The sequence below is a fragment of the Halictus rubicundus genome, chromosome 1, assembly GCF_050948215.1.
Source record: "Halictus rubicundus isolate RS-2024b chromosome 1, iyHalRubi1_principal, whole genome shotgun sequence".
Taxonomy (NCBI): domain Eukaryota; kingdom Metazoa; phylum Arthropoda; class Insecta; order Hymenoptera; family Halictidae; genus Halictus; species Halictus rubicundus.
Genome location: NC_135149.1, coordinates 21,021,322 through 21,046,085, shown reverse-complemented (window position 1 = coordinate 21,046,085; position 24,764 = coordinate 21,021,322). Strand labels below are relative to the sequence as shown.

General features: G+C 51.1%; 1 protein-coding gene across 17 annotated transcripts in view; it reads left to right on the top strand.

Annotated features, from left to right (window-relative positions):
- The window catches only part of Eph (Eph receptor tyrosine kinase), a 141,099-nt gene that overhangs the window by 99,084 nt on the left and 17,251 nt on the right, over positions 1-24,764 (top strand). For 9 of the 17 annotated variants that reach the window (XM_076793065.1, XM_076793036.1, XM_076793151.1 and 6 more), the window contains 7 exons: positions 21,707-21,992; positions 22,622-23,158; positions 23,236-23,396; positions 23,500-23,767; positions 23,846-24,034; positions 24,443-24,554; positions 24,635-24,705. In XM_076793065.1, coding sequence (XP_076649180.1) covers positions 21,707-21,992; positions 22,622-23,158; positions 23,236-23,396; positions 23,500-23,767; positions 23,846-24,034; positions 24,443-24,554; positions 24,635-24,705 — 1,624 coding nt within the window. The remainder of the gene's footprint in view (positions 1-21,706; positions 21,993-22,621; positions 23,159-23,235; positions 23,397-23,499; positions 23,768-23,845; positions 24,035-24,442; positions 24,555-24,634; positions 24,706-24,764) is intronic. The other 8 variants (XM_076793090.1, XM_076793045.1, XM_076793161.1 and 5 more) reach the window with 3 other exon arrangements.

Here is a 24,764-nt window from a genome sequence, read left to right as displayed (position 1 = left end):
AGACTTTCACGACTCGGATCTGTATTACTCATCGAGGTTTCCGGTAGCAATTATCACAGGTCTGTACCTAGGTAGACTACTACCAATTTCCTTATAGCCTGTATCGGATCGCTCGAGGCCGTTGGACTGTTGGCTAGTTTAATGAAACGGTCGATCGGGTAAAAAACTTTATATATCCGGCCGAAGCTAGGAGCCTCGTTGAATGATAATTAAACATTCGCTGAACGCTGTTCGCACACTCCGGTCACATCCCGGTGTGTTTCACGATGCAAGAATCCGTGCTTGTGATTCGATGGTTGGAACGATAAGCTACCATTTCGGAGTCTCGGATGAAAAGATAGAGGAGGAGGGGGGGGGGGGGAGAGGAGGAGGAGCAATGTCAAAGGAAAACAGCTTACAAGTAAACTGCTAGTCGTCCAACTGTTAGGAGAACACGCTGATCCGCTGTGCGTCGAGAGTCCACATCTTCCCTCGCGTTTTGTATTCCTCGAGCGGAACGATACTCGAGGCTGCATTAAATTGCTGGGTCCTCCCGCCGGGTGGGATAGGTCGAATGCGTATGGAAAGTTAAACAAGCGGTCACTACGCGGCCCTTCTGATGTCTCTGAAACCACGAATTTTATGTGCATCACAGAATAGATGGGATCGAGATTTAATTTCGAGAGCAGCCGAGAGAGAGAGAGTCGATGTCGCTTCACCTGGTTCCGATATTCCTGGCACGGGAGACGTCTTAACGCGTCCCATCCTGGACATCTAAGCTCCGTAAAGACGGATAATGGCTTTCCGAGTGCAATAACAAACAGGCTTCTTTAGGTACTCCGTGAGACCCGAAATGGTTGCTCCTATTTGTTAATTAGAACACGAGTGCCAAATGTATACCCACATTGAACTCGATGTATGTTTGTAAGGTCTGTATCTAAACCAGACTCATAGATCATAGTTTATAATTAGACTGCGAATTTGCATGCATTTATGGGATACGGAAATTTTCAAAAATTACTGAAATATAAAATTCGGTAGAATTTACGGCGATTTTCATTTATATCGGAGCCACTGAATATAAGATTCTACTTGACTCCATTTTGTGAAAATTTCAAACATCCGCAGTCTATTCGTAATCAATTCATGGTATCAAGTATTTAGACTGTGGAACCTTTACTTAGATTTTATGCAGGGTGTTTGGCAACAGGTGGGAGAAAATTCAAGGGATTCTTCATGACAGTGTAAAAGAAAAATCATGACTATTAAGAGCTCTAGTTTCAAGTCCTTAGCACTCAGCGCTATGCCTCTGTCTTGAACAACGGACTTTAAATCGTTAACTTAGAGACGAAGCTGGAATCGCAATTTTTCTTGCATTTGTCTTACACTATCCCGAAGAATCAGTTCTTAAACTATCTTCCACTGTCGGTGTCAACTGAACCAAATATTGAGAAGGAATTTGATTCCAGTCGCTAGTACATTCGGTGAATGAACCAAAATTATAAAACAATTTATCCAGCTCTGCAGTTTAGAATAGTGACCCACGTATGGGACTCGGATAGCACCATGAACACGTGGCTATTCCACGTCTGTCAAATTAGTCGTTGGGAAAAATCGTTTCGGTAATGGCGAGACAACCGGCGACGAATTTCGCAGGAAGCTCGTCGAAACGAGCCGGAACGGAAGCGTTGTCGAGGCACGCATTGTTCGGCAAGGTGTACGGGGCGACAAAGGCAACGGTGGGGGTAGGTGAGCGGCCGAGGGGGTGGCATGGGGTGCCGGGAATTGGAAGAACGGGGGATGGGATCGAGCGAGCAGAGCGAGCGGCAATAGCTTTGAAGGTAGCAGCCGGGCTGGCATCGAGGGTATCTAGGATGGCAAAGCCTCTCCTAATGCATCTGTACGTTTCCCATTACGATTCGGTGCGCGTGGGTTAAACTAACGAGACCAGGCGACTGGAAGGGAGAGGGTGAGAAGAGATCAGAACCAGAAGGGAAGGACAGCAGCCGGTGGAAGACGGAGCCAGGCTGCGCGGCGTGGATTAAAGAAAGATGGAGCTCCGGAGCGGAGGAGATAGAGAGAAACGGAGAGAGAGAGCCGAATACGTGACGGGGTAAAATCGAGAGCGAGCAAGAGAGCGAGCAAGAGAGAGAGAGAGAGAGAGATAGCGCGAGGAGAGGGTGGGTTTCCATCTCGATTCGGCCGGGTTTCCATAGCGACTGGGACGTGACCACGTTGCCCATGGGGAAGACGAGCGAAAGAAAGATGAACGTAGACAAGGGGATCGAAGGAAGAAGAGACAGAGAGGAGCGCGTCACGAATGCAATACCGACGCACGATTTTCTCTATCTGTCTCCCTCTCTGTCTCCCTCTCTCTTTCTCTCTCTCTCTTTTTCTCTCTCTCTCTCTTTCTCTTTTCGCCGGTTCGCCATGATTTTCTGAATTCGACGAAGAAAAAGGGAAGCAAGGGTGGCAGGGGATAAATGGATACACCGGCGCTAGAGAAGAGAACGGTTAAATCAACCGTGAGGTCACGTGGGAGAGCACGGGTAGCAGCGCGCGCGGACCCTCCGAAAAAGTTCCGACGTTCGGGCGCGACGAGAAAAACTAGCGACTCCGAGAGGTCGGAATTGAATTCAGGGGCCGGCTTGCTCTTGCCGCCAGCTACGCTGGGGATAATCAAATTTTCGTCGGACGGGAAAACGCGCAGCCCTCGAGAACACGTCGGCCCGTGAATATCGCGGGCGCGCGCGTGCGGCTGCGGCTGCGGCTGCGGCTGTGGCTGAGGCTGCTGCTCCCTCCGCAGCCTCAGCCGCCGCACCGTCGAGTTTCACCGCGTCTCGCCGCCAATCTCTCGAGCGCGCCCCGTCGATGATCGATAAACCGGTCTTGGGAAATTTCGAAGCGGCACGCAGCGAGCACAAAAGAAACGATCCTCGCGCGGCAGGACGATCGAGGACACTCGAGGCGGCGTCGTTTCCCGTCACAGAAAGAGAGAGAGAGAGGGAGGATTGCCAATTTGTCGAAGGGTCGAACCTACAGGCTGGCTGGATGGCTGGGTTCGTGGGTTCGATTGGCACCCGCGGTACGGCTCAACCCCCTCAAAGGACCTCGCGCCACCACGAGAAAGAACCCTGCCAACTATCGCTGCCGCTGCACAAACACACCTTAAACTCGACGCGCACCGCACGTACCGGCGGTTCCACGAGGATCGATGATTCATCTCGCAGCTATTGTTGCGCCGGAATAAGGAACGCTCGTCCCAGAGTTTTCCCTCGGATCGGCTCGCGCATACCAAAGTCCTTGGAACGCTTGCTTCCACGGCTGACAGCAGGGGCGAAAGTCAATTTAGGAAACCTCAGCGTGTTCCTGCCCCGACGACAACCGAACGAGGGTGCGTGTCCGAAAAGGCACCGGGAACGCAATCAACGCCGCGCGCGGAATCGCCGCGTCCACGGAAAAGAACGAACATCCCCCTTGATCTACGGGGGAATGTCACGTGGCCACCATCATCGGTATTCCACGCGACCTTTCACGGGGATCATCGGAAGCCCCATGAGCTCTGTCCACTGTTATCCGGGGGCGAAAAAGCGGAATCGAACAATCGCTATTCGCTACGATAGTTCGATTTATTAATGTTCCAGTATGCTCGCTGCCGACCCTTATTAACTCCAGGAGCAGCCAAAGAATATATTGAGGGACGTTGACAGTGATAGTAATTTCATATTTATCTGGCTAATGGAGTTGATCTTTGTGCACTTCGGATGTCGTGGCTTTCAGTCGTAACATTTTCTTGCTAAAATGTACAAACTTCTTCAACGTTAACTGTTTCTTCACATTCCACGATGTGAGCCGTTGAATGCAAAAGTGGTCTAAGTCGATTATTGAGACTAATTGGCGATTTATTTCCTTGGGTATATATGTAGCATAAAAAGAATAGTTAAAACTTTGAATAGTGCACTTTTCGTGCTCCGTGAATCTAGTGTTAAATAAAATAGTTGTGCTATAATTTCAGCGTGGCTTGCACAAGACAAACCTTCCTCGCATAAGACATCCTTTTACATAATTTCTCATTATCCAATGGTTAACTGTTTCGACTTGCACCGTTTTTGCATTGAACGTCACATATACAGATGTCCCAATTTCCAGGACGGTGTACAAAGTTATCAGGATCGCGAGAACTGGAGCTGGGACGGAACAGTGTGTGCCGAGTATGAAGCAGATTCGATCAAACGATCGAGCAAGAATTCGGCTAGGTTTCCCGGTTCGATCGGTGCTGATCTTTACGAGCGATCGGAGCTCGAAGCCAGGCGTCTAGATGACCGAGATAAAAGGGCCTAGTTCGTGTCGTAATTCGATGCTACCGACCGAAAGGGGCGCCCCGTTCGTTATCGCTGGTCCGCGTGGTTGCGTATAATATTCTCTTGCGATTTTATTGCGCTCGGAACGAGCCGACGGTGTCGACGCGATAGACACGAAGCGTGTAGAAGCCCGTTAAAGTGCACCGCCGGAAAATTTCATCGGAAACATTAGCGCGCGCCGATGGAATCGCGCGGAGACGAATAAAGAATCGAGCTCGCCGCGGCGACTCGTACTCTCGCCAGTTTTTACGGACAGAGAATCGGCTCGGAACACGCGAAAATGGCGGAGATTAACCCGTTTGCATCGTACGGAGGAATAAAAAATTACGGGCCATATTTAAGCCGGAAAAATTTCGGAAAAGGTACTTCCAGGCAAACAGCGCGGGCTCGCGCAATTGATCAAATACCTTTTCCAAATTGGACGAAACGACTCTCTTTTGGAAATTTCGGGGGATTACTTGCCACGATTCTGGACTTTATTGCTCGAAAATACGACGCTGGGGCGGTCATCGGAACGCTGTCTGTCGAGGCAACATTCAGTCCCAACCGTCTTCTCGCCTGTCCACTTTCTCTGTTTATTGCACCCCTAAATGTGTCCACAGTAAGGGAAGTATAGTCAAGACACACATGGCCTACTCTAGACTTCTCCAAGGTATTAATAGATCCAGCATTGAAGCGGAAAGAAATGAATTCTACGATTCGGGGTAGACCGGGCGCGTATCAGTCCGGTAATAAATTGCTTTCTCTCTCTCCCGGGAGAAAGAGAGAGTGATTTATCTGCGCGTTCGGGAGAGTATTCCCGTAGGTTCGCCCGGGAGACAAACGCGTTGTTTCGCGTCCGAGCGAAAGAAGAAGTAGGAAGAAGAATAGAACGAGGACGACTACGTCGGAGAGCGGGGACGGGGAAGCAAGCCGGTGGTCGCTAAAAGAGCTCGAAAGTACCCTCCGCAAACGATCGTCGTGTCTCCCGCTCTCTTCTTTTGAAGAGCAGCTCCTTCTAATCCGCGAAGGGGTCATTTCCCAGAGAAAAATGTGGTGCTCGTTAAAATTATCTACAGGATACGGCGCGCCGGGGCGAGAGAAGAGACCCAGTCCGGGTTAGAGAAATCGGGTGAAAAATAAAAAGTCGAGGTTGATAAGGCCGGGGTTGGAACCGACGACGACTACGACGAGCGCTTGTGAAACGTGGCAGCGGGAGACGGAGAAAGAAAGGGAAAGAGAGAGATCCAGAGAAATGGGACGGAAGGAAGAGGAGTCCGAGGGAGCGAGAAAGCGAGAGGAAGAGAAGGAAGAGAGGTGCCGCGAACCGACAACCGAATTAACTTCTCTAGGTATTTCGACCTTTGCTCGTTTTGTCATTGTCCCCGCGGATAAGGATCTACCGTGCTCGCGCACACCCTACGTACATATATTTTTAGTCCTTTATAAGCGGGGGAGGAGGACGACACGCACACCGAGATAGAGCGAGAGAGGGAAGAACAGGCGGATAGAGAGGGAGGCACCGTTGCCCTCCGAGTGGTTCTATAAAATATGAGGGACATTAATATTCCGTGCCTCCCGGAGGAGGAGGCGGTGGTGGATGGAAAGTGGGTAGAGCGGAACCGGCAACGAGAGAGAATCCGCCCGGCTAGAGTAGAAACTACTGTCCACTTGGTATTTCGAGGAAACGGTGGCCTGCTTTCGCCGCTCCGTAATTGCCCACTCCTCCTCTCACCTATGCTCTCTTTCGTGTCTCATCTCGCTCGGTGACAATCATCGTTAGAATTCTATCGTTTTTATCCTGCCGCTGGCCGCTGCTCTGGCTCCGGACAACTCGGGAGCAAATAAACCACGCCCACCTGGAACGCGCCACGCCTATTTTCTACGTAGAACGCAAGATAGATGATCTTTGTCGCGGAAAACTTTACTAGGGCGTTCGGAGATGGAATTTTGGGGGGTTGAAGACTCTAAGCTCACAGTAAATTAATGCGATAGCGTGTACATTCATCTTTAGAAGTTCTTTGAGAAGGCTTTTTGAGGTTATTAAAGAAGGAAAGAAATTTCTGTTTGGTGCAATTGCTCTTTAGACAATTTTGATTTCGCACGTAGATCCGCAGTCTACCAATCAGCCTGGCGATAGGACCGCAAAGAGTTAAGTCTAATTATCAGTGGACCTCGGTTTAAATGGATCAAGTTAAGCTCATTGAAGTGCTTAGCTAGTAAAATGTACCAAAACTCGCGGTTAATCGCTCCGGCCGGTGAAAGGTGTAATTGTGGAGCAACGAAGCCACGCCTACTTGGAAATCTCAGCCCCCAGAGGCAATTCAGATCGCTTCCAGAACAAGAAAGATTTTTCCAAAGCGGATTGCGGTGGAATTTTCCCGGTCGTCGGAAATCGTGAACGCTCCAAATTCGCGATGCCGTCGAAGAGAGCCGGCTGGGAGGATTTACTTCGGGTCGTGTCGTGAAAAGGGCGACCTTTAAAGCTCCCAGAGGATCGGTGTTCGCGACGATATCGGCCCGCTCGCAAGACACGCGCGCGCGCGAAAGAAACGGCAGCGGGCTGAGCGCGTAGGTTCGCTTACATTGTATCTCGCGGTGGTCCTCGATCGCGATTGGACGAGGCTCGAGCGAGATTGGATCTACGAGTATCGATCATGCATCGGCCAGGGCTCCTCCATTCGAGTACTAATGGAAAGACTGGTATTCATGTGAACGGCCTTCGGGGCTTCTGCAGGCCGTTGCCTGCGCCTCCGTTCTCTCTCTTTCTCTCTCTCTTTCTTTCTCTTCCTCGCCTCTTCTTTCTTCTGTATCCATTCTCTCTCTCTCTCTCTCTCGGCCCTCCTCGTTCCATTCTTTCCTCCTTTTCTTCCTCGCTCTTCTTCTCTCTCCACCCTCTCGTCTTTTTCTTCGTCGTTCGTCGTTCGTCCTCTTTGTCCCACCTTCTCGCGAACGACTTCTCCTTCTCTTTCACGCTCACCTCCGGATCCACGTATACACATATATATCTGTCATCCCGACCGCGTCGTTAGAACAGACTCTGTTTATTGACACGAGTCGTCGAGTGCTGGGATCCTCGCGTTTCCTCCTCCTTCTCTCGCGCGTGCGACGCGTCCCCGGCGCTGAAATCTCTACCACGGGCGTGTCGCGCCGACAGGATTTTCGAAATGCTGCGGTTTCGGTCGGGCAATCTGTAACAGACAGATAGAGGGTGTCAGGAATTCGCCAGTTTGCCGTCCACGATACTAATTCGGCTTCTTCGCCGTTTTCGAAAGCGATGTATTCAAACGTTTCGCTTCAATTTCCTATTTATTGGCAGTTTCTGGTTTTTCCATGTAACATTGTTATTACATACCTACTTGTTAAGCTAAATTGACCTGTTCGGGGTTTTGAGAAACTTAATAAATAAAAAATAAGCTTTCCGTCACATATCCAAGGCTCGGAGAGGCGGAAAGAGGTGACAAGAGGGATTGCCCGCTGCGGTGAGATAGATCCCTCGTGAGAGGATCGGGATTTTCGTCGAGATCCTCGCGCAAACTTTCTCGCGCGGCCGAGAAGTCGTTGGTTTTCACCCTCGAGAGACCCGTCGGGATATTTGGTGGTCAAGGGGCCATAAACAGGGCCACTATGCGACCGGAAAGAAAAACACTGGACCAGAGCGGGAGAGGAAGGAAGGGGGATCGGGAACGGTGGTTGCCGGCTATTCCCGCGGCGAACTCGAAAAAAGTTGGAGCCTTTTGTTTCGCGAAACTTTTATTTCTTTCGGGACGAACGGTTTCGGCCACGGTCAGCGGCCACAGAGCGGCCCACCACCGGCTCTCTACCATCCCGAAGATGATAAATTCCCGAATTAATCTGCTCGAAAAGTTGCCGGGGGGGAACTTTCGCGTCCGCGCGAAACGACGGAAATTGCGGCTCCCCGGGGAGACTGCTGCGGGAGTATAACGGTGGCCGAGGATTCCATAACATAAAGTAGCGGCCGGAAGCCACCCGGTAGGAACAGTGCCTCCTCTAATTCGCAGAGTAGCCTGCTCAATTAAGATCCTCCCGGATCTTTGGCCCGCAACGAATTATCGGGCTGCCTCGAAATTTCCTCGATACCCGTCGAGAACTTCCGGCCGAAAGATTTCCATTATCGATGCATCGAGTTCCTGTAACAAATACAAACTTCCTTCTTCTTCTAAGAAATTATAGTGGGTAAAGAAGTGTTCTATTCGCTGCAATCGTACAATAAGCCGTGGTACAAGGGGTTCGAAAGAGTCTAATTAATCGACGTACCACGGTAATGCGTGCAGCACAGGATAATTCGGTACAAAAAAAAAAGAAAAGAAAAAATGCAGAAAGCGTCATCGATGCACCGGAGTTCCGGTGACCCGAGCGCGGAGGCCATTCCGGCTTTATCTTGACGAAAAGTATTTAATTTTACAACGTACCCGGAGCAATCTTTCTCGACTCTTTTATAGAGCCGGGGAACAAGTCCCCTTCTGTTCCTTGAGCACAGTAGAGAACGTCGCAGGGAGCGAGAGGAGAAAAAGGAGCGGCACGAGGAACCCCTTTCTCGTTTCCCCGCCGTGATCGCGCTATCTCCAAAGAGCTTATCTACGCAGCGATCGGACAGGGGTGCCGAGACGACATTATTTTTTTTTCTCGTTTTTCTGGACGGTGCCCTCTTCCGTTTCCTCGGGAGCGTGGACCGTGGCGCGCGGGGTAGCTGTTCCTCGAGCCCTTGTGAAATTCCTAATTAAGATTCGGGAGCCGAAACCCGTAGCAAGCAGCGGGGAGAATGAGAGAAGAAGAGAGAGAGAGAGAGAGAGAGAGAAGACAGGAGAGACAAGACCCTCTTCTGGCAGCGGCTCGTCCAGCCTTCTCCCATCGCCTCTCGGTTCGGCTTTCTTCCTAGGTGAGAGAGCGCATAACCGCGGGCCATTGTGGCCTGGCGAGCGTACCCCTCGGTCGTTACCCACATTGTTCCATTGTTGGATTATCATAAACACAGTTTCATTACAACGATAAAGGTGGCAGCGTCGCGTCGAGTCGAGCCGAGCCGAATCGAGTCGAGCAGAGTCGAGTCGAGTCGAGTCGAACGAGCCACGGACCACCACCCCCGGGGAAAAGCGAACTCGGAAACTCAATTTCTCCGGGACCAGGAAAAGGGATGGCCCTCTCTCTCTCTCTCTCTCTCTCTCTCTCTCTCTCTCTCTCGCGCCTCGCCAGGGCTCGTCTCCGCTCGAACTCGACCTTTTCGCAACTTCCTCGGCTTTTCTTTCCTCCGCCTGTACTCCCGGACGGTCCCTGGTAACGTTTTTTTTCTTCCCTCTTTTCTTTCTTTCGCAGGTTATATCTAGCCGACGCGATATCTTTCCGAGTCGAGACGGCATTGTTCGTCGAGGCTAAGCCCTTGGAAAAATATTGGAAGGGGCCTGGCTCGGCTGCCCGGGAAATTGTATTTTTAATTTAATAATCTCGAAAGCCGAGCCCAGCCGCGCGCGGCTGCTCCTGGATAAACGATACCGATCCACCGTGATCATCCGTCGCTAGAGGTGTGCGAGGACCCGTAAATGTCGTATACCCGATGGTCGGGGTTTCTCGAACATTTCGATTCTCGCGTACCTCTAACGTCCGTGGGTTTCAGCTCGGCTCGGCCCGGCTAAAGAAAACGGCGTTGTCTCTCTGGAAAGCGAGAGCGCGCGCTCGGGCTGATATTTCGCCGAATCGAAAGGCAATCCCGGTGAAATAACTCGGGGCGTCAAAGGTCGCGTCGGCGAGCGAGAGAACGAGGAGAGGGAGCACAACCAGCTCTCTCGAACAATGGTCGTAGGAAAGCCGTTTGCCGGCAGGTGAAGATCGTTTCGCCGCGTACCATCTGGACGGCCATTATACGGTCCGTGTACCGCCGCCGAGGACTCGATTATTATCCAAATATCGCGTCTAGCGGGGCGACCGCGTGTGCAGGAGACGACGTTAACCAGTTCAAATAGTTAACGAGGTTCGATCGAGGGTTCCGGCTCGCTGCGTGCAACCTGCCGTGCAACCAAAGCCAACCACGTCGCAGAAACTGCAACTCTCTCCGCTCAGCTTCTCTTGTGCTCGTCCAACCGCCGTTGCGCCGACTCCCTCTCTCTCTCTCTCTCTCTCTCTCTCTCTCTCTCTCTCTCTCTCTTTCTCTCTCTTTCTCCTCTCGCGCAATATTTTCGCCGGTTTATTGGGGAGCCACGGGACCGACTCGCGAATTTTAATTAACGCAGCCGGACTCGTTGCCCTTTACCTCCGCTCCGGCAATCTCGGCCGTCTAGCCTCGCCTCTCCCGACCGCCTATCGAAATTCCTCGAACCTTCCCAAAGATTCGAACGCTCTGACGAGAACAGCGCCCGCTCTCCTCCCGGAGCGTCTAACTTTAGCGAATCGCCGAAATGCCTGGACCCGGCGCGCGGCCGAGTCCCGCGGGAAACCCAGAACCTTCGTCGCCGATGCACTTTTCGCTGCAGTTCGAAACTACTGCGCTCCACGGCCCCCGTTCCAATCGGTTCTCGACGTTCACGGCGAAATCTAATTCCCCCGGACGATATTTTTATTGAAACTTCTGCCTGTGATTTTTGTTGATCGTCCTCTCGTTAGTCCAAAATTTGTATTCGTAGTATTAATTCTACTCGTCCGATAGTCTATTCCAAAAATTCCCACCTAATCAAAGTAATCTAATTAGTCTTTCCGTTTCAGTTAACTAAACTTTAATAATCCTTTCGCATCCGAAAAATCCTCATCAAAATTTTATTTACTCGCACATATCACGATAAAACTGAAAATCTAAAGCTGGTGAAAAATTAGTGTTATCCATAGACACTTAACGTGTTAAACAAGAAGTCAAATCAGGAGTGTCATGACGAATGAAAGTGTTTGGAAAAAAGAGGATTCGTTGAAAATGTTGTGGGTCGAAAAGAGTGTCCTAATTTTCGAATTAAAAGCGGTTCGTGTGCAAAGGATTGAAAGGAACTGATAAGGAATTAGTCACCATGCGACGTTTAATTGAAACATAGGGTACAGCTGAACTCGAAGGACCCTATTGGCCGTTGACGAATGAGCTCGCGTGACTTCCAAACGAACGAATCTCCGAAGTTGAGGAAAATTGACTTCCCCCTTGGTAGCTCGCTGAAAACTGAGGGAGACATTTTGGGGCGGTTCATGAAAAACCCCGTATCCCTCGAAGCGAACACGGTGCGTAAATTGAGCAGCTTAGGGACCGTTTAATAAATCAACCAGTTAGCTAAACAGGGAGAGTACGAGTTCAGAGACAGCAAAAAGTGAACGGAGTCTAAATTCGGTCTCTAAATTTCACGGGACGCGAGGTTCGCTGGCCGGATATCGATGCACACCGCGAGAGAGTGCATCGGAGGCCGTCAGATGCCTCGTCCGCGAGCACGTTCCCTGTCACGACGAGTAATTGACTATATAATGGATTCCTGCGACTGCGATACGTCAAGCTGACAGGTCCAGGGGCGTACGTGGAGGGTCCCGGACCGAGCAAGTCCTTCGATATTAAAGTCAACCCCCTTTGGCCCGGCTAATTCCCGACGATTTTATAAAGCCCGCGTTTTCCACGCGTCCGAAAGAGACGTAGAAAAGGATAGAGGAACAAAGAGAGATAGAGAGAGGCAGAGGATTTTCTCCCTTTGGAATTAGCATAAGATCGGTTCCGGTGGCCGGGCACCCCCCAATTGGCATCGGGCGAGGGTGCACCGAGCAGGAAGAGAAAAATTACATCGAGTATGCAGGACGATCACCACGATGGCCTCGCGACTCGCAATTCCACCCCACGAGAGTCGATCGTTTCTCCTCGTTGCAACGAGCGGAGCCCATAACCGACGTGCCGGCCCGTCTGCTCGACGATCATTGCCCGGCTACGCCCCTTACGCGCCGACACTCGCTGGCCCGACTCGAAATAGCACCGGGATATCGCTCGGTGTATCTTTGGACCAGACTCCATTCACACTCCCGAACTCCACGCAACTCGCGCTGCACCGCTGGATCTTCTTCGCGAGTCTCTGCGCTCTTCTTCTTCTTCTTCTTCTTCATCTTATTGCTCGCGCCGCGAACGCCTCCTTTTATTGGCTCGACCTGTCTGTCCGTCTGTCTGACTGTCTTGCCTCCCCGTTTCCCGACGTCGGAGTAAATTGCGTTCCCGAACCAGGATCCGTGGGTTTTCGAGAATCGACGGACCAGCGAAAGCCCGAACCAGCCCGGAGACACGGACCAGCTAAGAATTCGAGGATTCCGGGCTGCGAGCACGGATCCCCGGTACCGTTTCAGACTTCCGGTTGCGGCCAGACGTAGCTCCAAGCCTGGTCACGTGTACCGGTGACGGTCACTTCATCCCCTGCGCTGCGATTTATTTAAAGAATTCATTGTTTCTTAATTTCATAGAGCAGGAGAGCTCATAGTTTTGGTGCTGGTACAATTGGTTCAATAATTCCTAGCGATTCTAGTTGGGTTAGTGATACCTTTAACAACAGAAACAACTGTGTCGCAATCGTGTCTCGCATCCTCGTCGAGCAAGTATTGAAGAAACGTTTAGTGTAGCGCGATTTTCAGGCAGTTTCACCGGTGTCTCGCAACGTCTGGACGTAGCTTAAGGGTTCGTCGGAACGTAGGCAAGACAGACACAGTGGCCACGGTCTGGTATGGTCGAGTTTTCAGCCCCACGTGGCTGGCTCGCCGGTGCAGCCCTCCTCGTTACGCCGTGACGTGCCGTCTCGTCAGGGGCGACGGTCATTGGCGCGTTCAGCCCTTCAGACACGCGACACTGTCGACGCGCCGCGTCCACCTAACTCGAAATATTACGACGCTTAGGCTCGTTACGCCTGGCTGGCTATCGATGAGCCCGACGTCCCATAGACTAGGAGGCGATCCGAACCAAGTCTGCGCTTGTCTCCTTAAAAAGCCGTTCCAACGAACGATTTAATACGAGCATCACGCACCGATCTCAGCGGGAAAGATTAAATTGCCGATTGAATGGCAGTAAGGATAGATTAACTCGTAACTAAGGTATCATGCGGGGAAATGACGATGAATACGTACGCATGAAATCACTACAAACCTCGTCGTACTTCTAAGAAATGCTGAACGAAAAATTCTAATCACTGTAACCATAAAATATATATCGTAGTGCCAGGGGTTAAAACAGAAATATAAATAAAATCTTCTTACGCCATACGATGCACAAATGGATGCACGAAGAAGGCATCGATCTCAGCGTAATTTTTATACGTTCTCGAAATCTTTATGAAAATTTACTTTGTCCTTGAAAAAAGAAGAGTCCCCAGAATCGTTCTGCGTAAAAATCATACCCGAAGCTTTTACGATTAAAGAAGAAAAAAATGGATAACGTTAAAAAGAGAGTGTGAGGTGAGGGAGCGTAAGGGTTACAGCGAAATGGTTATCGGACAGACCGATTAGGTTCGAAAATCGTGTGACAATAGGCATCCGATAGGTTCCCAACCAGCGATTACCCGAGAAATTTTCTTAGCCCGGAGTATCGATACAGGGGGCCGAGGGTAATCGAATCTTCGCGTAGACGACTGCCGTCGAGAGTCGATTTCCCGATCATAAATCTGACTGGTTCGGGAATTGCTTCGCGGCGCTTCGATCCTGGGAAGAAGAACGATTTGTCCTATCTGCGAGGCGCGTTCTCCCGGCGAATAATCCCGAAATAAATTCTGTGACGATCGCGCGAGCTTTTTCTTCTTCTCCCTTCGCCACGGCGCGGCGTTTCCTCCCATTCGACGTTTCTCTCCCCCTTCCGGCTAAGAAGAAAAATCTCGGTTAACGCCCGAGACCCGTGGAAATGCTTCTTAAATGGTACTTCCAGAGACTTTTCCCCATCGGGGGCGTCGCTGTATCGGCTCGGGGGTGCCAAATAAACCGGCTACATCAAGTTTGCGCGATCGACGCCCTCCCTAACCACCCTTATATTGTCCGAAGGGTGCCGGGCCTCGTGCGCGGACGCACATATGTGCACTTGTTCTACCTTCCCTTCCCTTCCCTTCGCTTCGCTTCGCTCCCTGTTGCCTTCGTTCGCGCGGGACGAACCTCTACGGCTTTCCTTTCCAAACGAAACGAATCGTCCCGTCCCTCTGTTTCTTTCGCCATCTAATATTTCGGAGTTAATCCGCCGGATACACCGGCTGCTTCGTGGAACTTTATCGACCCGCTCGTTCCTGTCGCGTCCGGACAGTCTATGAACCGTTTCGAAATCTTTCGCCTCCCGTTTGGCCTGCAATTTCTGAAAATTAAATTCAATAAATTGTGACATTAGGAACAACCGATAGCAATCCTAGAATCCGCTGTCTGAGATTCAACTCTTTCCCGCCGAAGTCCGTAAATCTATCACTTTCACCGTAACGCATTGTATCATCGCATTGTTGCCGCGTTTATATACGTTTCAATCCTTAGCACTCGAAGCTATCTTGCCTCCAGGATTCGGATACTTTATTTGACATAGAATACATCTACTTAGCTAAAAGCAACAGTACCTACGTCTCCGAGTGCTTCGACAGGAAAGAGTTATTCCGATCTGTTGGCTACCGGAGGACAATGTCCAGAGAGCAGATGTATATCGACTCGCAGATTACGAAGAAAATCAGTCGTTCGTCGGTCGAAGTGTTCGTGGAATACGAGAAGGAGTGCGCAACAGAGTTCTCTCACCCCTGGATCGTCGAGTGAGACGTCACGCTTGGTGAAACGTGTTCTCTCGGTACCTCGAAAGGAATATCGCTCGTTACGATTACCGATTAACGCTCCTCCGATGAGGCGAGCCAGGGTCACGGGCACCGGATGCGGAGATAAGAAACGCTGAATTACGCGATTCAACGATCGTCCCGGGTAAACACCGGCGCGGGACCGTATAACGATGATCGCACCCGTAGAGTAATATCGACTGCAAAGTGGCTGCTCTCGGGGTCCGTGGCGTCTCGGAGAGAGGTGGCCGCAAAAATAAAAAGAGCATTTCGCCGAGTCGAACCAGCTCGATCGAATCCTCTCCCGGAGCTTCTTCTCTTCGCCACGGTCGCGCAACTTGCCCTCCGGAGTTAATTTAACTTTCGCGATTCCGCCAATCGCGTACCCTCGCGAGCTAGTTGCCCGAGGTGGCTGCCGTGAAACGGACGGCGGAACGTGATGCGCGTACCTCCAGGAACGAAGGTAGTGGTGTACGCGGCTCGATCTCTCTTTCTCTCTCCTTCTCCTCTCTTTCTCTCTATCCCCCTGAGTTGCAGCTAACCCCAAGGCCGAGGGGTGGTCGGGCACGAGAGCTCAATATATATTAAGATCCGCGAACCCTCCGCTAGACTGAAAGTTCGTCTACCCCGCGCAACCCCCTAAGTCTTCCCACGAACGCTCCTCCACCCTCATAGACCGAGGCTACACCATCGGAATTGCGATTATGGTGGCAATATTACCGCTACGGAGCGAGCAAGAAAGAGAGACCATTTCCTCTCCCAGGCTATACTGGGTGGCCCGGCGAAAAAATAATCCCCGAGAAAAGTTTAGCCGTGTGACAGAGCTCTTTGCTTTTGGAGTTATCTAAACTAGCCCCCGAGAGAGAGGTGGGGTGACCCTATACCACGCTAGTTTGACAGCAACAGCGATAGAAGACTATCTACGTCGCTTTTTCCCTATAGCGTAGGCGTGGCTTACTCTAAGTGGGCGTGGAGTCTTTGCTCTCCTACTATCAACGGAGCCAAACCAAGGCTCCTCAGAGCAAAACGTGGCCACGTCTGGCACAAATATTATAAGAAATGGGAACAGTGAGTCATAAACAGGCTTGCACGATACTTCATGAATACTTTACTCCGTTTGCTTCCCTGTATCCTGGGCGTGGTGTCATTGTTTTTGCTTTTAACAGCACCATAACAGTGGCTAACAGGGCAAACCGCAGCTACGTCTACCATATTATAAGAACTGGAAGCACTAGACAGATTTGCAAGAAACTTCGTAAACATTTTGCTCTTCTCTCCTCCCCGTAGAATAGTCGTGGTCTACTTCGAATGGGCGTGGTTTTATCGCTTTTGCTTCTAACAGAAAACATAACAATACCTAAAAGAGCAAACACAACTATGTTTTCCACTTGTTATAATATTTATGCTAAACATTGAGTGATAGACTTGGAAGAACCTCTCTGCAATTTTGATCCTGGTCTCTCGATTTATTTTTCCGGCATAAAGATCGCTTTCCGGTTGCATCATCGCGGATCACCCAATAGACCCATAAACGAAGGAAGCGATGGCGTGTTTCTTTCGGACATCCTCGTTCATTGACTCGCGAGACGACTGGATGGATCGTTCACAGCCGCCGCCGCCGCCGCCGCCGCGAAGCTTATTGGCTTTATTTCGAAACCGGCGCGGCGGTTCATATCTATTTACTAGCGCAGTTGATCCGCGAGGAAATAGAAAACGGCTATCCGCTCTACGGGCCTCGGCGGGACTCGTCTAGCGGGGCTGCGGCTGCGGGGATGGTCATGTTCCCGACAAATCGATAGCTTAATGCCTGGTTCGTGTAACGCGTTACACTTTATTGCCACGGACTGAATTTCATCGTTTCCCGGGGAACAAAACCGCGGAATGCATCGGCGGATGGCGGATAACCGCGCGGAACGTTGCTTTTTCTATACGTCGAGGATTCTTTTGTCCGGGTCAACGTTCCTCCGGGCATTCTCTCTTCCGATCTGCCTCTTTCTCTCCATCTTTTTCTTTTTTTTTTTTCGATTTTTTCCTCGCATATTCTGTTCGCGGAACGGTGCCGCAAGGTTGAAACGGGCACGGCGGCGGCGACGACGGCGAGATCGCGGATTTTCCAGAGCGGATATATTCGCGCGTCGACGGTCGGCGAGGAGTCAATTCGCGGAGCCGATTGAAAAAACCCGTGAAGACCGAAGAGGGGGCGACGCGTTCGTGCTCGACATAATTTCCGAGCGAATTAATAATCGACGATCGACGCGGAAGAACGATATTTTTCCCCGCAGTTTTGTCGAGGACGACGAGGGTCGAGTGCCTGGCTGCCGTTGCTGCTCTTGCGTGGGGGACGACAAAGGGGGTGGGAGGTGCGGATATCGCGCGGCCATTACACGCGAAGCAATTAAACGCGACGCCGAGCGGAAATATTTTTTCCCCGGGTATTCCGGCCGAATTCGCGACGTGCTTTTGCCTCTCGATTTACTTCCATCGCGATCATTCCCCGGGCACAACGTTAGCCGCCGCCGCCGCCGCGCGTTCTATTATCTCCCGGCCGATTTCGAATGCGGGAAATTCCGCGATCCCTCGAATCGACTGGTCCGCTAATGGATTCGCGGACTCCCGGCCGCGGATTCGCGTTTCATCGGGCCACCACGTCCACCCTTGGTCCCGTCCCCGCGTCGGGTCGCGTCGCGTCGCGTCGCGTCCCGTTGATCCGATCGATCGTCGGGCTAATTGGGAAACATCGCGCCCCGAAGTCCGGCGAATTTGCTGTTTCACGCGATAAAAAGCGAAATTGCCTCGCGCCCGCCCGCGCGCTCTCCCGCTAATCTCGCATGCGGCACGCTAACGAACCCGAGGCGCGAAACACGTTAACCGGTGTAATTAATTTCATTTCAAATCTCCAGCGGATACACGGAAAGAGCAAAAGAAACTCGACCGTTCGATACAACTTCCGACCGCTACAAAGAAACAGAAACACGCGTCAGAATATGGACGACGATTTTATAGAAGACGGGATTTATTATACATGCGTTTTCCTGTGCAAATGGCGTAGGTACGGAGGACGTGTGCGTGCACCGATAATAGTTTAATTAACGAGTTCGCGAGCAGGGTTCGTCTCAATAACAGTCTTTAGCCTTACAACTTTCTATTAAATGCAACGTATCCGCTAATAAAACACGAAGAGATATATTGTCGTAAAAAAGTTGTACACTTCTGTGCAGCCTGTTTTGATTTATTAGTTGATATAACGACAGGTGTACCATTAATTCAATCGTTGGCACTCGACTGGCTACTCTAGGGCGTCACTAAACATTGCTATACCATTATTCAAATTATTTGCTTGTATTATTAACACTAGAATTGTTGAGCCTTAAACGAGACTGATGTATATTTCTCAGAATAATGACTGGATGGAATTTATTCAGATCTCATGGGAGTGTTATGGTAACATTTCTCAGAAAATGTTGACAGGGTCGGTAGTTCTAGTGTGAAATTTGTTTCTATTCAATAAACGACTAAACATTTCACAAGTATTGTATGAGGTATTATATAAGTTTCATATCCATAAAATGAAAAGGATCATGCAGAATGGAAAAATTCTAGGTCGGAAGAAATGTTGTTTGGTTTTCGAGTTAAAATAGCTTAAAAGGAAATTATGCAATCATGGTGCCGACCATATGTGACGACTGCTGGAAGATGTGTTAGTCGAACAAAAAGGTTGAATGAAAACATCTTACTTTCGCTGATGTTAGAAGAAGAAGAGTGGAGGATGGGGGGATTCTTCCGCAAAGGAAGCGGACCGACGATGAGCATAAACGTTTGGCCGGGTGTTAGCGCACAGGACGTCGCGTAAAGGAAATCGCACTTTCGGTTGAAATTACGAGGGAATATCACGGTGCATCGCTAACGACTTCGCCGGTGCTCCCATGGATCGATTCCAGTGGCCGTGTTCCAGGATCCGTCTGTCTCTCCCTTCCCTCTCCTACCCTCTTTTTCTTCATTTTCTGCCACTAATAAGTAATTTCACGGGAGGGTCGCGCCGCTGGGAAATCCGGCTCGCCGAAAAATTGACGCGGCACGTTAAAAGAGGACGTCTCGGCGGGATCCAATTAAATTCCGCGGCGTTAACGACGCGCGTACTCTGTCTTTTTTCGCTTCGCGGCAGCTCCGGAGGCTCCCGTGAAAGAATGACGTAAAAGCGCGGCGAGAAGGCGACAGTATATGGAAAGGGAGAAAAGGAGAGAGAGAGACAGAGAGAGAGAGAGAAAAAAAGGCGGATAGAAAGCGAGAGGGAGCAGCGGAGACACCGAGGGAAAGAGAAATGGATGGGGGTGGAATTTACCGTCCTAATGCAATTTCCCAGGCGATAAAGCTCCGGCAGAGGCGTCGAAATAACATCTCCAGGACTTTTCTTCGTTTCTCTAATAGTCTCTGCACGGGGCACGATATTGCCGCGCGCCTTCCGTCTCCGCGGCGGAGAGACCGGCAGCCCCGATTCGTCGATAATCGCGATCGATTCGCGCCCAAGCACGGTAATTAAAGTCCCTCTTTATTTGCCTCGATTTTTCTCGGTTCGCGTTGACGAGCTCCCTCCCCTCTCTCTCTCTCTCTCTCTCTCTCTCTCGCTCTCTCTCGTTCTCTCTCCGCGTACCAAGACAAGCTGGTTGTTTTTCTACCCCCGGCCACCTCGTCATCTTTCCCCGTAATAATCTCTTTGTGCTACCGAGTAACCGTACGGTTGAATTTATTGCGGCCTCCCTGCCGGAAACACGTTGGCAAGAAAATCCTCTGGGCAAAGAAGCCTGCTCCTCTCCGATCTACCCGGTTTTTGCGCGTTCTTACCTACGCAGGCCCCGAAAGAGAGAAAGAGAATAGAGGACGAGAGCCGCGGGAGAAGACTGTCGACGGCCCACGAGGACGACGACGATGACGACGACGACGACGACGACGACGACGACGAAGACGACGACGACGGGTCCTTCTTACACGGTCGGAACTTTTTGCGGTCTCTCTCGGGACGAGCCCGAGCCCGAGAGCTCGAGCCTGAGCCAGAGCTCGAGCCAAGGGGGGCAATAAAACTAATGGTAACGCGCGCCGGTAATTCCTTGCGGTCTGTTTGTCGCAAGTCGACGACCTGGCCTCTCCGCCTCGTCATTTGCCGAGGGAAGATACCGCGCCCGACGTCGACGTACAAGTGGTTCCTTGGATCGGACACGGACCACTGCCCCCCTCCCCCGTTCCTCTCTCTCTCTCTCTTTCTCTCTTTCTCCCTGTCTCTCCATGCGCACGATCCCCCCGGTCTAACGATCGACGCGATAGAGATCGAAAATCGCTGTCTCTATCAGGGCTAATTATTTACAAAGAGCTCTCTACTCCCCGCCAATCTCAATGACCTTGAAGCTTCCTGTCAAGGTCAACATTCTGAACCACTTTTACCTGCGCCTGTACAACGCGCTCGACCGCGGTTTCTGACATATTCGCGAAAGTACAGAGTGTCTCGATAGGGGCGGTACAGGTGGGCACGAGGTGATTCTGTGTGCAAGAATATGTAAAAAAAGAAACGTATAATATTGTTTCTATTGACATTTCGTTTTTTGAGAAAATTGAAAATTCGGCTATTACCCGTTGCGTAGGAATCGGCTGGCGCGTCTGATCATGGCCAGCGAATTCTACTTCTTGCGAATGCTAGGACGCGCGAACTCGTCGAACTCTAAAAGGTATACTGTTATAAACAGGTATACTATTCAAAACTATGGGGACGTTACAAGATTTCAAAAATGCTGTTTTACTATTTCCGACTTATTGAAATTACTAAAAGAAGAAATACATGGTCATTTAGCTTGCGGTCCTTACAATTAATCTGGAGAATTTTTATTTTGCAAAATATGCTCAGTCCGACAATGTGCATGAATCACATTATTGATAGGCCTGCTAAAATCAGATTACTTTGTTAGAACAATTCCAAGCGATTTTAGATTATTTGAGAAACCAGAAGAACTAGTTCGCTGAAAGACGTGTAGAGAAAAATTTGGAAAAATAGCACTCGGTCATCACCTTGACGGAAACGGTCAAGGCTCTCTGCGATCGTTGTCCTCTAACGAATCGAAATGGACAGAGGGTACCGGTTCGTAAATAATTACCGGGACCACTCTCCGGGCGACTCTTCGACCCGTAGTTCCGTGGAAGTTCGAAATCCGGGTACGGTTAATCCGTCTTCGTTGTTTCTGTAAATATCATCGGCGGGGGCGGAGGGGTCGGGGGTATCTGAAATCAATAGGAAGACCTTGAAGCGTGGAGCGGAAGAACTACTCGGAGAACGTAGGAGGAGGTTGAGGCGGAGGGAAACTCGCGACTCACGAAGGGTTCGAGAAAAGCTGATTTCGTAGATGCTGACGCGGTGGAATCTCGCGTAATCCGAAGGCAAACAGCGCCGCAGAACGCCGGTGCTCTAGGGTCGCGGAAAAGGGATCCCCCCCGGAGCACGAGCCTTGGCCCTTGGCTCCGGGCCGCGTTATTTAAACTCCGTTTATCTTATCGCGACTGATTCGAAGTCAGAGGCGTACGCGCGCGCGCGCGCGTAGTTTCGAGGGCCCGTGTGGCCCCGTTAACGACTGGCTATCGCATGAAATTAAGATCGTCCCGTGTGTTCCGGCTTGATTGCAGTGGGTGGAAGAGTCGTTCACGAACTTCGACAAGGACATCAATTGGCGGAGCTACGTTGTCTGCGACGTGGCGTATAACAACGTGAACAATTGGCTGTGGACGCCGTTCATCGAGAGGGGCCCGGCGAACCGCATGTACGTAGAAGTCAAATTCACGATCCGTGACTGCTCGATGTTCCCCGGAACCGCGCGCAGCTGCAAGGAAACATTCAGCCTGCTCTACTACGAGTTCGACGCAGCCACCAAGGAGCCGCCGCCCTGGGAGCCCGAGAGCTACAAGTTGATCGGTAAGACACCATTTCGCGTTGCAATCTTGTACAGTCCTGTAAACAGCTAGACCAGACTCCAAACGCGTTATCCCCACGATTTGGAATCTTTACGTCTTATCTCCGACCGTGAACCTTGTTGCGCGTTTTCTCGATGGTGGGGGTAAACACTGAATTGAACAATAGACTGTCAAAATATAAATATGGTCGTCGACTGATTTCCAGTCGAACCACTGGAACGTAAATCGCTGGATCCAACAACCGGACGAATGTAAACTTCAGACTTGATCGCGCGTAGACCAAAAGGCTATCACACGCTGTTTCGTGACTGTGGAGTACGTTTATACCTCGTCAATATCATCATTCGCAAACAATCTACGCTGAAGTTGTTACACTCGGTTCCTATATACCAGTCGCCACGGCACGGGTTCGCTTTAATCACCCGTCCACCGTAAACCGTAGTTAAGAAGCGCGCGCGGACGTTAACTCGTATCAGAGATTTACAACCTTCGCTGAATCCGTGGTGCACGAGTCGAACGAGACGACGCGACGACGACGACGGACGACAAAAGACGCGCGCGAGTAGAATAAGACGACGAAAAGCTGCGAAAGACGAGAAGACAACAACGCTGTGCTTGTTCGGTTCGCAGGACGCATCGCCGCCGGCGAGGGCAGGTTCAACACGAACGCCGAGGTGGTGATCAACACGGAGGTGAAGTCGATCCCGGTGACGAAGAAGGGCGTGTACTTCGCGTTCCGGGACCAGGGCGCTTGCATCTCGATCTTGGCGATCAAGGTCTACTACATCAGCTGCCCGGAGATCTCGGTGAACTTCGCGCATTTCCCAGCGACGCCTACCGGTCGCGAGGTCGCGCTGATCGAGCAGACGACCGGTACCTGCGTGGACAACGCGGTGGTGATCGAGCAGCCGACCTTCCTCTGCAAGGGCGACGGAAAATGGTACCTGCCCAGCGGAGGATGCCACTGCAAGCCCGGTTACCACGCCGACGTCGAGAAACAGGAGTGCACCAAGTGTCCCGCCGGGAAATTCAAGTTCGAGGCGGGATCCCACAGCTGCGAACTATGCCCGGCGCATAGCAAATCCTCTGATCCCGGGTTCACCGAGTGCCGGTGCAACGCCGGATACTTCAGAGCGGAGAAGGACCCCAAGAACATGCCATGCACGCGTGAGTGTCTCCGGCAAAGCTCAACCGTGTCTCGTCCTTGAACGTTTCTAATCGGTTTTGATCGACCCTCTTTCCAGAACCACCCTCCGCGCCGCAGAACCTGACGGTTAACTTCGTCGACCAGTCCACCGTCATCCTCTCCTGGAACGCGCCACATATCCTGGGCGGCAGAACCGACACCACCTACAGGGTGGTCTGCGACGCCTGCAGCATGGGCGTCAAGTACATTCCCAGCACCGTAAGTTAATGTTTCGAACCAACCGCAAACTGTGCCACCCCTTCCAGTGTTAGTTTTATTTCTGGGGAACTGCTAGAGGATTGAACGATTTTTCTCTCTTAAGCAGGAGGTCTTCAACGACACGAAGATCACGATCACGGGCCTGAACGCGGTGACCACCTATCGGTTCCAAGTGTTCGCCGAGAACGGCGTGTCGGCGCTGGCAGGTAAATCCGAGTACGTGGACATCACCGTCACCACCGAGGCCAGCGTTCCCAGCTTGGTCAGCAACGTCCGCATCACCGGCGTCAAGAGCTCCGAACTGAGCATCAGCTGGGACGCTCCCATCACCGAGATAGGCGGAGACAGCGACCTGGTCGAACGATACGAAGGTGGGACCCGTCGATCGATCTGTGTTAAACGATTCCGATTGGTAGAGTCTGACTGGGTTTGTCTTCGTTTTTGTTCAGTGAGGTGCTATCCACGCTACGACGACGCTACCAACGCCACGGTCATCCAAACATCGGACCTGTCCGCGACGTTCAAGGGCCTGAAACCCTCCACGGATTATGCGATCCAGGTGCGAGCGAAGACGACCCGCGGGTGGGGCGAGTACACGCCTGTGGTGTTCAAGAAGACGTCGCATGCCATGGGTCTAGGTAATTATTTATGTCATTTGTTCAGGCAAGCATAGACAACAAATCTCAAAAGTTTACTTTGCTCATCGTCGCTTAAAAATGATTAAACACGCGATCGCGAGCTTTGAAATTAAATAAAACAGTCAAAGGACGAAAGTAGGCGTGGTCTGTCGCGAGTAGGCGGGGCGTGGTGGCTCTCGCTTCCAGCGGAGCCAAGCCGATGCTCCACGGAGTAATTGAAGACCTTGTAGCAAACTCCGGCAAGTCCATGTTTCAGCAAAATTGTACTCGTTGAAGTTCTGTAAACATTTATACATTGCTGATTGTTTGAACTGCACAATTTTCAAGATCTGGACTTACCCGGTTTTTGCACCAATGCGAATCCAAAAGGAGCCAGTCTCGAATGTGTGTGTGTTTTCCTCGTTGCAGATTACGTTGGGGAGGACGACAACATGCAAGTGAGGATCATAGCGGGTGCGATCGTGGCCGTGGTAGTTCTGCTGGTGATCATCATCATCATGACAGTTCTGATACTGAGAAGGTACGACCCGCGAATAAAATTCGTACATCCCACCGGGGTTGTTTCGATAGCATTGATGCGATGTAATGATTTCGCTGCAGCAGGGCCTCGGACGAGTGCAACAAGAAACAGCCGAGCGACTGCGATACCCTGGAGTACAGGAACGGCGAAGGTACGTTCATCCGACGCCGACAGGCTGGACAGACACTCTCTTTTCCTTCATAAATTTAT